We start from the raw sequence: 15,182 nt of genomic DNA, 5'->3' as shown, positions 1-15,182 counted from the left end.
AATTTTTTCAATGAGTTCAGATATATGTGCATATATATTTCTTATTGCCAGAGGGTAACAGTTTAGCATTAATCTATCCCAGTTTTTCACTTTTTAATGTAAGCACTAAGAAAGCTTATTCATATCTAGCTACTTAAGTAGATGAGAATAGAGGCAGTTTTATCACAGCAATGGTGATCAATTCTTTAAACTCCTCTTTGTTACAGGCCAAAAATATGTGTTGTGGTTTTGATATATCACACAAAAATGTAGTTTAATGATCCATCAGCTAACAATTCAGTTAAATCACTGTTCAAATTTGTTAAAAGCAAAGAATTGGAAGTCACTTGACTTGCAAAAGGATTTCTTACCCAGTTGTTAGAGTTATTCACTTTCAACATCCATCTGCACTTGTATTTGTTTTGGTGTCCCTGGAAGGTTTGACATTCCAGGGTAATATACCGTAGTAAGATTCCCGATGGATGAGAGGAATGACTTCCTAAATTGGGAGGAAGGCGATTAGGAAAGGGGAGGTGGGAAAGGAAAACCAGTACCTCATCACAGGTGTGTTCTCAGACTAGTCAGTTTTAAGAGAAAGCACATATAGTACCTGAGGATCTGGAAATAGATTCTGTTAAAATTATCAGTGTCCATTTGCCCCTTAGAAAGTCATCACGTGCCCTCAGAGGTCCTCATACCCTCATTGAAGATCACTGTCCTAGGCAACTGTGGAGACACCTGGGTTCTGCTTGTCCATGTCCATATTAACATGTTAACTTTATCTTCTCACAACTTCTGCTCTGTTCATTCACTGTGCGTTCAACTACTGTGCATCTCTTGGACCTGTGCTTCAGCTATAGAGGCTACGATTGTAGAAACAATCTGTTCTACACACAAGCTGGAGAAGTGGTCTATCACATTGCTGCAGTTGCTGTCGTGTACAATAGGCAACAACACACCCAGAGGCTGTACCTGGGACACGATGATGACATTCTCAGCCTGACCATCCATCCAGTGAAGGACTATGTGGCCACTGGACAGGTATATATCTCTCCTGTAAGATGGGAGTTTAGCCAAAGAGAGAGAGGATTTAATTTTGAATTCAGTTTACATATGAGAAATTCAAGAAATACTTGGTAGAAATAAACATAAGGCAGGAAGCTGAAAGTGCAGTGAATGCTGGATCATTTCATGATGGTGGGAGAGTCAACCAATACATTCCAGCACTTTTGGGAAGGCTTTGAGGGATTCTTATTCTAACATGATGAGATCTATGAATAGGATTAGGTAAAACTAGAGTATTGTGAATTCCATGAAGTCTTAATATATTTTCCTCATTACTGTTTACCCAGAACTTAGTATATCCTAGGTACTCAATAAATGTTTATTGAATGAACCATCTTTTAATACTACTGTAACATCCAGTGTATAGTTATTTTTGTAAAACTTAAAGTCATATGAACCTTGGCTAGTTTATTATATTTTAACCTTCAAAACACTAAACTTTATATGAACCATTTTGGAATGCCAAACTTTGGATTGAGTCTATAATTGAAAAGCTGCTCAAAATAGAGCCCTGTAGTCAATCATTTTGTGTGGAAAAGGAGGGGGATAGAAGTAAACTCAGTAAACAGAGAATCTGTTAAACTCAGATTTATTGTCTTGCTGGTAAAGCAATAATATGGTCAACAGTATTTTCAGTGTTGTGCTCTTTTCTACCAATGTATAGATTACATTTTTGTTCAGTTTTATCATGGGCTTTTAACTGTAGGTAATACTTCACCTGATCCTCAACCTGTAAGTGGCAAATTCCAAGAAAAACTACTGGTATGAAGGTCAAAGATTAACATGAGACAGCGAACTGTTTCTGAGACTTGACATACAGGAGGTAGAAGTGTTTGAACAGGGTTTATAGCCTGATGTTCATGAGATCCATGGATGAAACTGAGGGCCTGACAGGAGTCAACCCCCAGAAATGTGCATTTGGGGGGAGAAGAGTTCGTAGCTCTTATATTTGTAAAAGGATTACAGTCCTCCAAAACGGAAGAGCCATTAACTGAAACACTGGTTTGCTGCTCTTGCAACTGCAAATTAGACCATCTATTCTGACATTAAGTTTTATAAGTAATTGATCACTACTTTGCCTTTTCACTCTTTCCTGCCCTTCCCCCTTTATTGTCTTTCTTAGAAACAGAAGATGCTTGATTCATGGGTGTTTAGTAGTCTTCCTTTGAAAGAAAAAACAGAGATTGGTTCTTTACATAAACCCCTGAGGAGCTACCACACTCTATGCTGTAATTGGGAGGCAGACCAGTATGCCAATAGCCACTCCAGGGGTAACTGGGCCTCCACAGGCCAGTGTATGAGTTGACCAGACTCTGCTCAGTTATGTGCATGGCTTTATGTCCCATTTTCCCTTTTAGAGTCATCATACCCAAAAGGGTTTTCTCCCCCTATGCATTATAAGTGCGGAAAACCACTTTAGTATTACATTTCTCTCTGTTGTTGGGAATTGGTATGATAGAAGCTTGTGTCCCCTTGAGGAGAAGCCACCTTAATGACAGAGAGTTAAGCCATGAAACTTTCATTTCCCAGGGGGAGAAGTAGGGTCAGGCCTTCTTGAGGCGGGTAAATAATTGAGGTGGGTAAAAGAGCTCTGAGGATTGTGCCATGAAAACATACAGCTGAGTGGAATCGTGGAGTTGAGAAGGCAGAAGGGAAGGGTGGAACTAACTGACAAAAACAAAGCACAGTGGGCGTTCGAGCTAGAGTTTTAAATATCCCTTAACTGAGAGCCATGTACCAGGTTAGATTCTGCTGGCACCCACCTTGATGCCAGAACAAGACCCTTAGACCCTGTGCCTCAGTTTCCTCATCTGGATAACAGTGGAGTTGGACCAGATGATTTCCCAGGGTCTTCCTAGTCTCCAAATGTGTAGGTTTTGATTTCTGAGCAGCACTTGACTCTAAGGAACAAAATCAGTCTTATTATAGTTTATAATTAGTTAATAACACTCATCCTGTAATTTAAGGTTGGGAGAGATGCTGCTATTCATGTGTGGGACACGCAGACTCTAAAATGTTTGTCACTGTTGAAAGGACAACATCAGAGAGGAGTGTGTGCGCTCGATTTTTCAGGTAAGCACCAGTTTGCCACTGGAGTCATTGACAGATGCTTCCATATTTACTTTGGGTTTGTTTAAAAAAAAAATCCTTTTCTTTAGTTTAGTCCTGCTTGAAAGGAGGTAAGCCCTTCGTCTGTCAGCTACCCAGTCTTAGACTGGAAATCAGATGTGTGAATATGATCACACCTCCTTTCCTCATCTTCCCTCTCCCAACTCATTACCCAGAGCTCACACTGTGTTCTGCATTTGCTTGAGAGATTTGAAATCCAGAGCAGCTGTTACCATTGAAAGACTTAGTTGCAAACATCTGGCAGTGACTCAGAACATCAGTTTCATCTCTCCAAATAAGTGGGAACACAGCACCTGTGATTTAAAATGTAAAGCACTAGAGCGAGGGGTGCAAATTCTCTGCAAAGGTCCACTTTACAACACTGGTGTTTTGGAAATAAAATTTTGTATTGAAAAAATAGAACTGAAGTTTTCATATTCTTAATTTAAAATTTTAACACTGTGCTTTTAAAAACAATACTAACTTATAATTTTCTTTAGAATAAAACCATTTCTTTGTGCTAGAATTGAGGAATGAGGACCTATCGCAAAAGGTGTTTTTAACCTAGAAATTTTTAATAACCCCAATGTAGATATTAGATCTGTAGAAAAAATTTCTAAACTTTCTACAGAAAACTGATTCTATAATTTCCTTTTTCTAAATTCCGTTCAAATGTTTAATATGTGCAATGTATAATATTGGTTGTTAAATTCCATTTCACAACCCCAGTCTCTCTCTTATGTACCTCCCTCTCTACTTTCTTTGTTCAGGCCCGAACTTCCTTTAGTCTGTGCATGGTGGTTATGCTGGTCTCTGATTCCATCCCCACTTTGTCCAATCCATCCTGCCCATTTCTGGAGTCTTCTGGAAGTGCAATTACATTGCTACCACATGGACTCCCCTTGGCTGACTGACTCAGGGCTGAGCCCGTGGTTGGACATTCATGGCCTTCTATGATCTGGCCTCAACCTTCCTTTGCAGTGTTTTCACCCACTAACCCACTCGTGCTCCTTTCCATCTACCTAACTGTAGAACCTAAATGCACTCCTGTTCTTCTTTTTGCCTGTGTTCCTTTGCTCATGCTGTTCCCATGTGTCTGTTCAAGTCCAACCATCCTTTAAGACCAAGCTCAAAGTTTTCTCCTCCATCCTTCCAGGGAGAAATGTCCTGTCTCTTCTTCTGTATCCCTTAGCCCATTTGTTGTCATTGCTCTTGTGGTACCTGTTAGAGTCTCTGTGGTACAGTAGTTATGTGTCTTAGCAGCTCCTATGCCCTTCTCAGACAGTAAACTACTCATCTAGCCCATCTCTCTGTTCCCCACTGCACATGCTGTAGAGACACAGAAGCTACTCCAAAAACGTGAATGAATGAATGAAGTTTTGCTTAATGCTCTCTGTCTTGCCTTTCACTGCTGCTACTAGAACTTCACATTGTAAACCATCTTTGGATGAAAGCTATCTTTATTCTCTGACCAATCACATGGTGCAGATTAGTGTGAGTGTGTCACGCGCTTATTCTCATATGCTGTAAACTACTATACAAATCTGAGTTGTTATATCACTATTAGAAGTTATTCAATACTTTGGTTATTGAATTAGTAAAAATCAAAGCTAAATTGTTCATACTCTACACTGGTGGGCATGTGAGGTGCATAAGGCATGAGGAGCGAGGAAGAGAGAATTACTTGGCTACTACCTGCCAGTTGAAGGCCCAGATAATGCACCTGATAAACAGTGAATACAAAGTCCTAAACTTCCAGGAGTTTGATGTACATACAACTTTCATAAGTGTACCATGTATCCTTGATAAAGCAGTAAAATCTAAAATGAAACTATAATTTGAGTTCAAATAAGATTCTCTTCCAAAGATGTGAATGGATTTCTGCTTTTTTTTTTTTTTATTTTAATAGTTCTATCTGATGGCTTAACTGTGTTCTTTTCCTAAATTAACTTGCTAGCGGATACACATGTGTATACTTAATATAAAAATTATATTAATCAGTATGTTCTAGAAGAGTGGTAAGATACCCATTAAATAAAATAATAAAAACTAAATGTGTACTAGGTTATGGAGACTCTCATAATTCATATTGTCAGCAACTTTGCAAATTGACTCAATAATTCTAGTAGACAATTTGGCACTGTTTAACAAAAGCTATAATTCAAAATGACAAGTATGTGGACCATGTGTATTTCATACACATTTCTATGTATCAAGTTAAGAAAAAAAGTAGAACTCAAAGTATCTACTCACTGATTTCAACTGAAATGTGTGTATGTGTATTAATGTATAAACAGTGGCAGGAAATTTAGAATACTAGAAATAGAATTCAATAATCATCAGATTATTTTTTCTAGAGAATTGATTAAATTTTTGGTTTTTAAATTTAGGAAAATCAGAAGAACCAACTCATGCTGAATACCTTTAGAGAAGAGATTAGAGGAATGTTGATCAAAAACATTGATTATGAGGCAAGTTAGTAGCAATAAGCTGGTACCCAGTAACTTGATCTCTGCATTTCTGAGAGCTTCCGTCTCTTCTGGGCTTAGTAGTTTTATAAAAGGAAGATCGAGAAATTAGCTGCACTTAGAAATCTTACCCTCGTAAGGCAGCCCCTTACGTCATTGTCCGGGATAGAGAAACCAGGCACTCTGGAAGAGGCCGAGAAGCTGATTCTGTCACTGCTTCTAATTCCCATTTTGGGAAAATAAAGAAATGCCCAGATATAAAATATTTTCTGCATAAAAAGGATATTTCAGTTTTAACAATACATTCTCTATCCCCCAGATAATAGTCACTAAGGAAGCGCCCATTTATGCAGCAAATGTGGGTTTTTTGTTTTGTTTTGTTTTTTGTTTTTTGTGGTACGCGGGCCTCTCACTGCTGTGGCCTCTCCCGTTGCGGAGCACAGGCTCCGGACGCGCAGGCTCAGCGGCCATGGCTCACAGGCCCAGCCGCTCCACGGCACGTGGGTTCTTCCCGGACCGGGTCACGAACCCGTGTCCCCTGCATCGGCAGGCGGAGTCTCAACCACTGTGCCACCAGGGAAGCCCTGAATGTGGTCTTTTTGATTGTGGAAAATTATATTTTTGTCTCAGAGTTGAAATACGATGTTAATTTATAAATGGCAGAAAGGAAGCTAGGTGATAGTTTGAGAAGGCGCTAACATTAAGGACTATTCAGGAAGTAAGGAAGTATGTACTGTGTTTGATCCATCACCGTGTATGGTTACATGCAGATGAACTGTGGTCGATTGATCTTTGTGGTCTCTATGGTCCTACTGAAGGTGTGACCTGAAGCCTCTTTGGTTTAATTTATATTGATAGTAGTACCTTGTGTTATAATGATATAGCTTTAGTCTTAAACAGATGCTTGCACCACTTTATAGGCCAAGAATGTAGATACAGAGAGTCTGGTTGTATGGCTGCGGTAAAAGTGAGACAGTGGCAGATTCAGAGCGAGGACCCAGGTCTCCGGGCTCTCAGTCCTGTGAGAAAGCCACCAGGCCTGGGGCCATCAGCTGGTGGAAGCTGTGCTGGCTGTGCTCTCCCTCTCCGTCCTCCTGCCCTTTCCTGCCCCTGCCCTCCACCGGGGCCGGTGTGAACTTTTAGCATGAGAGTCGTACCTGGACCACTCATTGTGCCCCCCTACTTCTTCACTCCTTCTACCCAATGGCCAGTGCCTCCAGCTGCCTCCACCCCCGCTCTCCAGTGTAAATGTGGTGTGGGCATGGTGGTGCATAGAGGCTGTCACGTGCAACAGCACCCTCGTGAAAAGAGACCCCTGTCCTAGAACAGCCCTGAGTCAAACACTTTCATGAGTAGGAGTATCTATCCCTTCTTTTTGGATGCTTGCAGTCAAGTGAGGAGTTCAAGACAGAATGCTGAAAGAGAAGATGATTTAGGTTTCCCAGTTTAACCATGTAAACAGGACACCTACATTGGTTATTACCTAGCTGGTGGCCCCATCTGAGTGCCTCAGCGTATCTCCACACCCACCTGTCTCTTAGACACATCAGCTCATCTTGGGGGGTGTTGTGGAAACCTACTGATAATAGAAAGAAATTAGAGAAAGAGATTGTCATGGAAATACAAAGCAGGCAAATGAGGTGAAAACTAGACAGCAGATAAGCAGTTATACCTAGGACTTTAAATTAATCTATTCTTGCCACTCTTCCAAAGCAAACAAAAAAGATGACATTTTTAATCAAAAACATTTCTAACAACATAACCCATACCTCTAAATTATGTCCACTAGAAAGAATGAATTTATATTGTGTCACTTAATTGAGCAACTCGTTGTGGATTTATTTTCAGTGTCTGGGGAAAACAGAGCCGTCTTTGCTTCTGTACTTGCAGTCGGGAAAGTGCTTCCACATGAACAGAAAACCAATTAGAAAGAGAAAGGCTCAGATATAAATATTTTCTAGCCTAAATATCATCCTCATATTTTTAAAAACCTTCATTGAATAATACCGATTTCCACAGGGGCACATCTAAGACTAGTGTGATTTCATTGTGTCAGTTCCAAAAACGTATGCATTTTTTATGAGCGCTGAATACAGGACCAACTTGTAATTATCTGCATAAAATATTTCTCTTTCTAATTTGCCCTTTACTGTTGACATTAAGTTCCTTAGAATTATTTCTGGACTATGTCACAAAATATCCATAATTAATACATACTGTGACTGGAAAGATTTGAAAGGACATTACCTAAACCCTAAAAATATGGTTGAAAATCAAAAACTCTGACTAAATGGTCAAGGAACAATGGATTTTCAAAGCTAAGATCAAGCCTCTGTGAGGGGAAACAGAAACTCAGAAAAAATTAAAGATAGCCAGTTATATTTCCAAACTGTGTGGTATGTAGAAATTGCCCACACCTGCAGAAATCAAGAAGAAGTCACCATCCTAAAGAAGAGGTATGGTTGTTGAGGCACCTCTAGATTTGTTCTGCTGCTTCATTGTTACTCATAGTCACAAACTGGGGTGGAAAGGTGGTATAACTGGGAAGACAAGCTGATGGGGCCTTGCAGAAATTCCAATAAAAAGAAGCAAAAAAAAAAAAATCAACTTACCCTGAGGACTTCTTCAAAAGACATAAAATGTAAAAAAAAAAACAAAAACCTATCATTTAAAATGTGTGGATGTTTGCATTCTAAGAAAGACATACTAATATAGCTACACAGGTTACAAAAGAAAACAAAATGTAGAATTAACAAATGCAAAAAAAAAGAGACACTGAATATCTGTGCAGTGTTTTTGATTAAAATTTTTATATAACAGAATATTCCCATTCCCTCTGCACCATCCGTAGGCATATTCCATTTTTATCTCCCTCATCCTCCTGATGTCACCAGTATCATCAGAATTCATTGAAAACCATCTCAGTACGAGGATCATGTTGGAAATGTGATACAAGTACTGTAAATCTTAAATAAGAGTTTAGGATCTAAAAAGGGAGAGAGAACTCTCTAATAAAAATAAAATCACCAAATACAGAGACATGCTAATATGGAAATATAACCAGGCCACACCAAGAGGTACAGGAAAAGTAATGTTGCTGGTAATGAATCGAAAGTCATCACCAGTCCCTTCTCCCAAATGCATGAAAAGACACGGGGCACAGTTTAAAGCCTGGTGACATTTAAGCATAAAGACATATTGTGATTGAGAAGACACATTTGTTTACAGTACTCACCTGGTGGTGATTTAGGCCTTTGGCAAAGTGTTAATGTCTTCACCTACTGTAGTCTAGGAGCTTGAAAGGGTTAATGTAACTTTCAAATCCTTGCCTCATACTTGGTGGTAGTAGAGGATTGGGGAGGATTTGGTTTGTTAAGCCAGGCTCTTACTCTCGTTTTACCTCCAGAAAAGGAGCAGACTATGGTTCCCAGTTGGTGGGGGGAGGGTCTCTGGAACAAGTAAGGGCACCCAAGGGTTGGCCATTAGTTAACCAGCATTTGGGGAGGGTCACCAGATAGAGCAAATAAAAATACAGGAGGCCCAATTAAATTTGAATTTCAGATAAGCAACGAATAATTTCTTAGTACAAGTATGTCCCATGCAATATAATTGCATGCAACATAACATTGCAAGGGACATACTTGTACTAAGAAATTATTCGTTGCTTATCTGAAATTCCTATTTGACTAGGCTCCTTTATTTTCCCTGGCAATATACCCCAGGGCTGTCTTTGAAAATACCAGTTGAAACCCTGAGTGGGCTGTGGAGAAACGGTTTATCACATACTCATGTTTCTTTACCCTAAGGCCATTGGCTGTGTGTGGCCAGAGAATACACCCTGCTAAACTGAGCCTTGGTGAGCTTGGCCACCCGTCTCCTAGCCCACTCTAGGCTAGGGAGGAACTGCTGGCCTGAGATGCTTCTCCTGTGAAGCTTTGTGAGGAGGCAGCAAAGGAAAGACTTACTGACTGTACCTCTTCTAATGTCTTGAAATGAGAAAGCAAATTAACTATTTTGATTTCAAATTCATTTACATATCATATATATACATTTTATTTTGGAAAACAACCTGTCCGAATTATTGATAGTATTATAAATAATATTTAATACTAAGGGAAAATGTTCATCATATAGCAAGTAAAAACAATAAGTAATAGTATGTTCACTATGATCCTGATTTTGTCTTTTCAAAGCACGTTTAGGTAGAGAAACTGATAGGATATATATCAAATGTAGGCCTAGAAATCTGGATGATTTTTAAATTTCCTTTGTCCGTATCTTCTAAATGTCCTACAGAAAGCATATTACGTTTGAAATAGGGAAACTAAGACATTAAGATTTTTTTTAAATCATAAAATCATCTTTTGAAAGAATTTTCCAAGTTAGTTTCTATAATGCTCTTATTTTGGAGGGTTGAACAGAACCAGTTTTTTTTTTAGAGCGCAATAGACTGAGTCACAAAGTTAAATGGCTCTTCTAGTAAATGTCATGAGATTTGTCTGACACAAAATAAACAAGGTTTTGGTGACTTACCTGAGAAGCTCCCCCCAGCCCTGTGTCTCAGATTGGAATGTTGGGTCAGCGATTTAATTCAGCAACCAGTTATTATACATTGAGAACCTCCGCTATTAGTAGTTATGCATTTCATTCAGTGAGGTCCCCTTAAGGTATTATTCTCCTAATGTATTTGAGCCTAAATAATATTCTTAAGATCAATTTCTTGTTCCTCTTTACAGTATATAAAATGTTGTGGTTTTTCATTGAGAAATGAGTCATTTGACATTTGTGTTGTTTTCATACAGCCGATGGAAAATGTCTGGTGTCGGTTGGTTTAGACGATTTTCACAGTATTGTATTTTGGGACTGGAAAAAGGGAGAAAAGATAGCCACCACCAGGTAAGAAGCTGCCGCGGTCTTAACGGCATCCTGCCAATGATCACGCTGCAGTAAAAGTTAATAGTTTGCATTTTCTGGTAAGATTTCATCTTCAACCTCAGATGAAGTTCCCATAGAAAGCTTAACACCTAAGTAAAAACATATTGTAATATTTCATGATGACAAACCTGACATAGAGGAATTAATGTTTCTTTCAGGCAATTGGAAAATTCTGAAATCCTTTCCAGACAGTTATTCATCACTTTGCTTTTAGTAATATATGCATTATCTATATCAAAGCTTCTTTCCAGCAGTAGGAAAGCAGCTTTCCTCAGACTTGTGCCTTGCCCCTTGTTTTTCCACTATCTTAGCATCTAGTGAAGGACTGTCAATGTCACTGGAGTCAGAAGTTCCACTTGTCATGAGGCTGCAGCATGCAGGAAAGGAGGCCCGGCGTGTGCACCTGCCACTCGCTTTCAAAGCAGGCAAATTGTTGCCCTAATCTCCCCATCTTATAAATAGACCTTCCAAGACCACCTGCTATTTATAGGCCACCTGTCCTCCCTTGCCCCAGCCTCCCTCCCTGCTGAATCAGCCCTAAGTCTGAACACTGCTTTCCACTCCTGCTTACATTGGTCTTAGCTGTTTGCCCAGCCATAGTCGGAGGTCAAAATAGTTGGCCGCCAAGGCCCAGCAATACAATTTGTTGCCCAAGGCATGTTATCAGTTTATCTCTCTACCGGTTCTTCCCTGCGTAAACCAACTTCCTTTTTATCTGGCACCATAAAATCATTTTTAGGTTAATGACTTTGAACCCCAATATTCACTTTTTAAATTGATATTTTAAATTATATAGGAAAAAAGTGTTTTTTGGCAATTTGATTTAATGAATGAAGACCTATAGATTACTGGAGACTCAGAGGAGGAGCAAATGGAGCCTTGAGGACTCCAGCTGACCGTCTTAGGAGAGGAAGAGGAGCTTTTCTGATGACTGCTACTGAGATGGAATTCTTGGCAGCAAATGACAGCTCATAAATCCGCCTACCCAAGCAGTTTTTCTTTTGCTCTCTCTAGTATTCCTCACGGTTATACCACTCCCCGCTAATACTCAGATTCAGCTTCTAATCGCAAGTCTGCTTTCCTCCTAGATTAATGTACTGAATTTTACTTTAGTATTTCTGATAACATATCATCTGCATTACACATAATCTCTGGCAAAGCACACGTCTGCATTTCAAAAGCAACAGAAACGCAATTTTCCTGCTATAAAACCCTCTGCAAATGTGGGTAGCTCACCTGTTATATATCAGAAACAGTAATAGAAATGGAAGAAAGAAATATTTATTAATATTTTAGAAGTATATATTTGATATGTTTGGTAGTGTTACTTTAATTAACACAAAGTGACTTAACACCATTATGTTAATAATACAGTTTATTTTTAGAATTGTTCCCAAGCCATATGTCACATTCCCCTAACAGGACACCTGCAAAGTTGTCTTCAGAGACCAATTCTGCAATTGTAACATTCACCATTGCTCTATCCAAAGAGTAACAGAGATTGTTAAAGTTCTTTGGATGAATACTATATTTTTAAATAATAAATAATATTTATACAATATTATCAATCATAAATATTTATGTAAATAAGTAACCAAACAAATTAAAATTCTATTTATGGCCTGAGATTAAGGTGCTTAAGTAGATAGAAACTTTAAAAACAGGGGCATGAAAGAAGTGACAAAGAAAAAGGAGTAATTCTTTACCAGTGGGACCTTACTGTCTTCTGGGAGTCAGTGTAGCTCCTCCAAGGGTCTAATTTACTCTCAGAAGATGGCTGATTCAGTGACACCCCTCACTCTGCACTTCTGCATCTCAATCACGGCCTGCATCGCCACGAGCAAGGCTTAACAACAAACCTGCTTCCCGCAGGTCGTGAGGTTCTGGCAGGTGATGTTCTGCAGTAGCACCCATCACCCAGGATGTGAGATTTCCCCATGGAGGGAGGGGCACAATGGCTGTGATGGCATCACCGGCAGTACCGCTGCTGCCCAAGGCTAACGTGGACCCCCTGCACTCAAAAGCCGCCCTTCAGTTGGGAACATGTTTAAGTGAACCTATGTTTTTATCAGCTCAGAGAAATTAGAGAAGTTTGGAATTGGCCCATAAAGATCTTATTACAAGATCTTGATGAGACTTGATTCAATCTCTTTGCACAGTTTTTTTGGATCTTTGCTAATTTTCATGAATGACCTCAGTCCCCTCCATTACAAATGAATTTTTTAGTCTCTTTTTCCTTTTAAAGATTGTTCAGATTTTAGTCTAATATACAAGTAACCTATGTAATAACCAAGAGTAATCTCTTAAGGGCAGTAGTGAAATAGCCTGATATCAGCGTCAATCAGGGCAGAACAATGAGATAATTAATCAGGCACCTCTATGTCCCTTTATTTAGATTTCCATCACACCAGTAACATGACTGGGGGACAATGGCTAATTATTATTGACAAGCTTCATCTCAGAAGTTTGAACAGTGGGGATATTAAGCAAAAGGTACAGTTATCAAGTTACATAACAAGATTACTTCAATGTTAATGAGAAATAGTTGTGCTACTAAAAAGCTTAGGGACAAAACATAGGCCCACGTGGAGCAGGTACATAGACCTTCAGTGTATGTGTTAGCTCCACTGCTTGTTCTATTTTAGGTCCCTACCCTTACATACATTTAGTGAATGTGATCAGGTCTCCTGCATACCAAATTGAGATCTTTCTCACTTTCCTTTTTAAATTTTTCTTCTGTTTTCAAAATAATACATGATTATTAAAAAGTTAGAAAGCACAGAAAATCACCAAAAAGAAAATGAAAATGATTCATAATTCCACTACCCAGACATAGCCATGGCTAACATTTTAGCATATGTTCTCTGGTATATATTCTGCTAATATTTTTATCCATTTTAATTCATATGTGGGGTATTATGCATACTGCTCTGTAACTTGCTTTTTTTTTTTTTCACTCACTGTATCATTTTCCTTTCTTCTTCTCAATGTTACCTGCCTTATTCTATGTTATTCTATATTGTAAGTCATTTTAAATCTTTTTTAGAACTGGGGTATAAATCAAACATTCATTCAGTCTTCCACTTGTGGGCTACCTTCACAAAAAAGGAGAAAACCAAATCACATACACTGAGACTGGGCCTCTATGCAAATGAGAGGGTTTTGAATAGAAGATTGGGAAACCAACTCACGTGGTGTGCAGCTGCCCTTGGCTTCTAGAAGAGGAGCGTTCCTTCCCTTTTCCCTGTACTTGCTGATAGAGTTTAAAACGTGGCCCTACGTGGTGAATTACCTATGACTCGGGTCATAGGAATAGTCCTGTATTAGGGCAGCAGTATGGACTCTCCTACATTCTTACTCCATCAGGGTAGGACCTGAAACTCTCTTCATTCTGTTTTTCTTACGCACACACACAGTTGTAGGCAACTTCTCTACAAATTTAACAAGTGTCTAAAGGGAAAAATAACAGAGGTATTCAAAGAATGTTCTTTATTTAGGTGTTGACATTAACTAAACATTTACATGCCATCACTAGTCAGTTTAGAATTTTAGCTACAAGAGAAACAGCATTGGTGTTTTTATGACACCAAGAAATGAGGTGAAAACTAAAGTGTGCTCTCAAAAAAGACTTTTCCAACCATCTAATTGTTTGACCTTGTATAGACACTAGCAAACAAAACAATGCTCTTTTCTATGTGTGGGATGTAATTTGTGATATCTGTTCTCAATTTTCATTTCAGTTTTCTCTAGCGTCTTCTCTCTAAAGTTTATATTAATGATTTAGGAGCTGTGGGGATTTTCCTCCAATCAAGAAATCTTTGGATGTTTAGTCTTCCTTATGGTTATCTGGTTCACTTCTCCTCTTTATGTTAAGCACATTTTCTCTTCTCTTTTATCTAAACCTTTTTCTCACTGTCCTAATTGTTCCTGATACTTTCAGTGGACCTGGTGTCCAAGCTTCACTTTTGACTTTCAAAGAAACAAAGAGAGAAAGTTCAAAAATCAGTTTCTCCTCCTTTCCCTGCCTTTCACTGTAAGGCCTACATAATAGGTATGGAGATGCTTTGTTCTTTCTTTACTTTTCTTTTAACTTTTTATTATGGAAATTTTAAAAGTTACACACAAGCGGAGGAAACAGCATAAAGAACTCCCTTATACCCATCACCCAGCTGCAACATCCTACAAATGATACAAAGCTCTTCCCCCTCCCCTCATTTTTTACTTTTGCTTTCTTTTTTGCTATAAAATTTTAAAGAAAACTCAAGACATTGTGTCACTTGACCAGTATGTACTTCATTAGGCATTTCTAACTGAAAAGACTTATTTTTAAAAACCACCATTCCATTATCACAACTAACTAAAGCAACAGTAATTTCTTTCTTTAATTTATTACTCTATTTAAAATCAAACATATATGACTGTTTCAAAAATGAGAGTTGGTTTGTTCAAATCTGCATCCAAACAGGGCCCATGTATTACATTTGATTGTCATCTCCCTTAAGCCTCTTTTATTTTATAGCAGTCCCCCTCCCACCTTATTCTTGCCATGGATGCATTTGAGAAACCGGGTCATTTGACCTATAGAATGTGTCACATTCTAAACTTGACTGGGTCTTCGTGAAAGCA

General features: G+C 38.7%; 1 protein-coding gene across 2 annotated transcripts in view; it reads left to right on the top strand.

Annotated features, from left to right (window-relative positions):
• EML6 (EMAP like 6) overlaps nucleotides 1–15,182 on the top strand; it is a 297,088-nt gene that overhangs the window by 193,302 nt on the left and 88,604 nt on the right. For both annotated transcript variants that reach the window (XM_024752945.1, XM_024752946.1), the window contains exons 14-16: nucleotides 834–1,020; nucleotides 3,012–3,117; nucleotides 10,424–10,517. In XM_024752945.1, the coding sequence (XP_024608713.1) occupies nucleotides 834–1,020; nucleotides 3,012–3,117; nucleotides 10,424–10,517 (387 nt within the window). The remainder of the gene's footprint in view (nucleotides 1–833; nucleotides 1,021–3,011; nucleotides 3,118–10,423; nucleotides 10,518–15,182) is intronic.

This window comes from Neophocaena asiaeorientalis, unplaced genomic scaffold (genome assembly GCF_003031525.2).
Source record: "Neophocaena asiaeorientalis asiaeorientalis breed wild unplaced genomic scaffold, Neophocaena_asiaeorientalis_V1.1 scaffold100, whole genome shotgun sequence".
Classification (NCBI taxonomy): domain Eukaryota; kingdom Metazoa; phylum Chordata; class Mammalia; order Artiodactyla; family Phocoenidae; genus Neophocaena; species Neophocaena asiaeorientalis.
The sequence above is the reverse complement of the archived record's forward strand: the minus strand, read 5'-3'. Positions and strand labels throughout refer to the sequence as shown.